This window comes from Delphinus delphis, chromosome X, assembly GCF_949987515.2.
Source record: "Delphinus delphis chromosome X, mDelDel1.2, whole genome shotgun sequence".
NCBI classification, from domain to species: domain Eukaryota; kingdom Metazoa; phylum Chordata; class Mammalia; order Artiodactyla; family Delphinidae; genus Delphinus; species Delphinus delphis.
The window spans coordinates 39923820-39927678 of record NC_082704.1 but is presented as its reverse complement, the minus strand read 5'-3'; the positions used below and the strand labels follow the sequence as shown (position 1 = coordinate 39927678).

General features: G+C 47.2%; 1 protein-coding gene across 2 annotated transcripts; it reads right to left on the bottom strand.

The window, feature by feature from the left end:
- Positions 1 to 354: 354 nt before the first annotated feature.
- BEX3 (brain expressed X-linked 3) lies at positions 355 to 1830 on the bottom strand. 2 transcript variants are annotated; one of them, XM_060003114.1, is made up of 3 exons: positions 1770 to 1830; positions 1308 to 1385; positions 355 to 973 (listed from the first exon to the last, which is right to left on the bottom strand). In XM_060003114.1, the coding sequence occupies exon 3, from the start codon at positions 942 to 944 to the stop codon at positions 606 to 608; it is 339 nt and encodes a 112-aa protein (XP_059859097.1). In that variant the 5' UTR covers positions 945 to 973; positions 1308 to 1385; positions 1770 to 1830; the 3' UTR covers positions 355 to 605. The 2 variants fall into 2 exon arrangements, with proteins under 2 accessions (XP_059859097.1, XP_059859098.1); XM_060003115.1 differs by having other exon boundaries at positions 355 to 926.
- Positions 1831 to 3859: the final 2029 nt, after the last annotated feature.

Sequence of the window (3859 nt, the reverse complement as noted above, 5' to 3'; positions counted from 1 at the left end):
TATTCCACTCAGCAGCCCTGTAAGGCAAGCATTATTCCCCATTTCACATAAGAGACTGACTCTTTACAGGAATGTATCTGTAATAAAGGGAGGGTTTACTTCCAGTTAAGACTGGAAGATGCTTAAAGTTCACTTTTCTTTAAGGTTGCTGAACCAGTAATTATTTTGTACATTCACAGACTCATTGAAAAACCGTTTTCATTGCTTCTAAAACTCCAGATAATTAAAGGGAAAAAAGTCACATATTATCCAACCATAGAGAAATGTGCTCCAATTAACATCCTGCGATATTTGATTTCAGATTTTTGGAGGGTTCATATATTTTTTTTCAATGAGACAATAATAAATGTATAGATTGATTTTAATTGCTTTATTAACTTTACATTTTTCCATGCAAATGGGTGAAACTCTACTGTTGACAGAAACTTAGATTGCGTGACAAGGCAATCTCCAATTAGAAGCTGGTAACACAAGAACCCACCTGACACATGGAAATTACATAAGGTTCACAGCAAACGGATCAGTAAAGGCATATCAGGAAAACGCAAGGAAAAGGAGAACAACAGTGGGAATCACAGTATTAATCTCATGGAAAATAGCAGGAGTCAAGGCATAAGGCAAAATTCATCATGATGGTCATGGTGATTAGAGAGCTCCCCCATAAGGATACGCAGACAATTCCTCAATTGCAGCTCCCTAAGTTTTCTCCTGATTTCTCTCATCTCCTCCATGAACATTTCCATATCATCTCCATCTCCACCCATCCCATCGTTGACCTGCCTATTGGGTATGGCCCATCGGAAATTAGGGGCAAGTCGGCGAGCCTGTCCCCGTCTATTATTTCCTGCTGGCTGGTGGCCTTCGCCCCCTCCCAAAGGGCGGTCTTCCTCTCCATTCTGCACAGGCTGCTCCATTTCTTCGTTTTCCTGGTGGATATTTGCCATGATGAGATTTTTTTTCCCTGGTTATTTTTCTTTGAACAACAAGTAAGACAAAGGCAAGGAGAGAGACTGAATGCTTGGTGCACTAACCAGCAGGATTCAAAACCCTGATATCAAAGACTTTTAAAATTTATTTTTTCCCACCTCAGGAGCCTCGTGAGCCTTCTAGGGAGCCTCCAATTTGAGCCCCTTCCCCAGCTCTCTCCTTTTCTCTCCCTCCCCCAAACCCAAAGCCCACCATTTTTCTTTTCCCAGGATTCTTTCCCAGAGCGCAGCAGGCACCAAAATGGAGGACGGGGGATAGGGCCTGGGGGAGTTAGGAAGGTGTCTCAGACTGGCTTTGCACCAGCACCCCCCCGCACCGACCTGGGCCTATCCTCGCTGTCTCCTGCTCCTCCTGATTCTCGCCACGAGTGCGCCGCCGCGACGCCTAGTCCCGCAGACCTGCAAAGGGGCGAGGTGGGAGTAGGGGGCTGCTGCAGCCGGGCGCTCGGCCCCTTCCCGGCCCCACGCCCCCGCCAACCCCTCCCTCCCCGCGTCCTCCGCCCCCACCCTCAGCCGCTCCCATCCCCGCCCCGCTCCCGGGTTCACCATTGCCCTGCAGGAACTCAGGAATGATTTCCCATCGCTCTTAGTTGCTCTGCTGCCCTCCCTGGAACCCAGCCGTCCCTGCACCCCCACCCAAGGGGGCCCCCATTTCTGCTCCCAAGAAAGCCGAGGCGTGGAGATAGCTCGCCGGGACCCGCCGCGCTGAACCCCTGCGCCGGCCTCTGGGGTTGGCGGGCCGCTGCAGCCCTGGCGTCAGCGCGCGGGTCCCGGGGCCCTTACCTGCTCAGCTTCCCCCGGGCCCGATGCCAGCCCGCCGTGCGCAGGGCAGCGGGGAGCTGGTACCCAGACACGAGTGACGACTGCACCAAAGGCTGCGTCGCTCTGCAGCTCGCGGTCACGTGAGAGCTGCGCGTCACCGCCGAGCTCTCCCCCAAGTCCTGTGGCCAGTGCAGCAGGAGCGCCCCCCTCCAGCCTAGTGCACACACACAGACAGCCCCCTCCGCCTGTTCGTGCGCAGGGCCACAGCGCGCACCGCTCTGTCACTCATCTTGCTCCTCTCCAATATGAGAGCCCACAAGTGGCATCACCTCCCTGCGGTTGGAGTTTGCCCTTCTCTGGTTACCAGGGAGGGCCTGCAACACCCTCCACCTCTCCCACTCCCACCCCAGGCTTTGGCGCTGGCTTTTTCTGCTCTGTCTTCTCGCTAACCGCGGGGTCCCCGCCCCCACTCCCTTGCCACACACAGGCTGCATGTGCACAGCCACCATTGCCCACCATGTCCCCTGAATTCATACCCTTCTAGGAAATTTAGATTGAGGGCTGGGGTGAGGAGGGAGCAAGGGGCTTGTCAGAGAGGCGGGGAGAAGTGGGCTGTATAACATATATCCTTACTAATAATTTCTCTTTATTTCCTTTTTAAGAAAATCAGCGCGCCATCAAAAAATTTAAAATTATGAGGTTTCATTTTTGAAAGAAATCTTGAAAGAATTTTGAAAGAATCTTGCAGGATGAAAAAGCCTCATTGTTTGATTACATTCACCTATACCACCCAGAAAATATTTTCTCTGGGCTCCACACATCAACAACAATATTTTTTTTTTTTTTTTTTTTTTTTGCGGTACGCGGGCCTCTCACTGTCGTGGCCTCTCCCGTTGCGGAGCACAGGCTCCGGACGCGCAGGCTCAGCGGCCATGGCTCACGGGCCCAGCCGCTCCGCGGCATGTGGGATCTTCCCGGACTGGGGCATGAACCTGTGTACCCTGCATCGGCAGGCGGACTCTCATTCACTGCGCCACCAGGGAAGCCTCAACAACACTTTTGAAACATTTTATTTTATTTTGAAAAAATACAAGCATCTTCCTGAATACAGTTGGTATTTTCAAAATGATCTGTAAAGTAAATCTTCAGATAGAAGTCCAGTTGTCAGACCTTGGCCATTTTATGTAAATGTAATGTGATATTTTTGATACCACAGTCTTTGGAGAAAATGAGCCTTTTTATTTTCTGCTTTCCTTTCCAAACCTTCCAAACCACTCCTACACATATCTCCTTAGAATGATCTCAGAAGTTAAGTATAAAATAGGTAAAAGTTCCAAAGACATTTGCTTTTTAATGTGAATGTTTCCAAAAAATATTAGAAATGAAGCATGGAGTATGAGAAGCAATTAAACTTGAAACTCGAGTGTAACTGTTCCTTTTTTCAACTTGAAATAACTGAAAACTTTTTTTAATCACGGTTAGAAAACAGAGATGTCTTTAGGAAAGTGGCATTATTGTAAAAAACTATTAAAAAGTGTTGGTTGTGTTAAAGGAACCGAAAGAGTTATATGTACTGAGTCAAGACAGGCCAGGCAAATTCTTACTGCCTCTAGTTTTGGCTCCAAACTACTATGTAATCTCCTACCCTGCTAAACTAGCTGGGAGATTGAATAAAGAAAGAGTATATGCCTACTGCATATGTAGTTTGAAATATATAAAATTATATATATGCGATATATAGAAATATTGACATATAGCTCCAAAAGCTCAAATTACAAAATAATTGTCTTTTAAAGGAATGCTAGTGATTCCTGGATTCTGTCTCACTGTTAGCAACTCTTCGTATAGGTAGCTCTATTAATGATATCCACTGGAAGGATGCTGATTAGAGGCATGAGCTGTAGTATCAGACATGTCTGGCTTTAAATCCTGTTTCTGCTACTTACTTGATGTATGACTTTGGGTCAATTACTTATCAAGGTCTCTGTGCTTCCTCTGCGAAACAGGGATTGTTAGAAGAAATAAATCACATATTTCAAGTATGTACCACAGACCCTAAAGAACCATCGATGAAAGTTGATTTATTACATTTTTTTACTATTATTAGATGG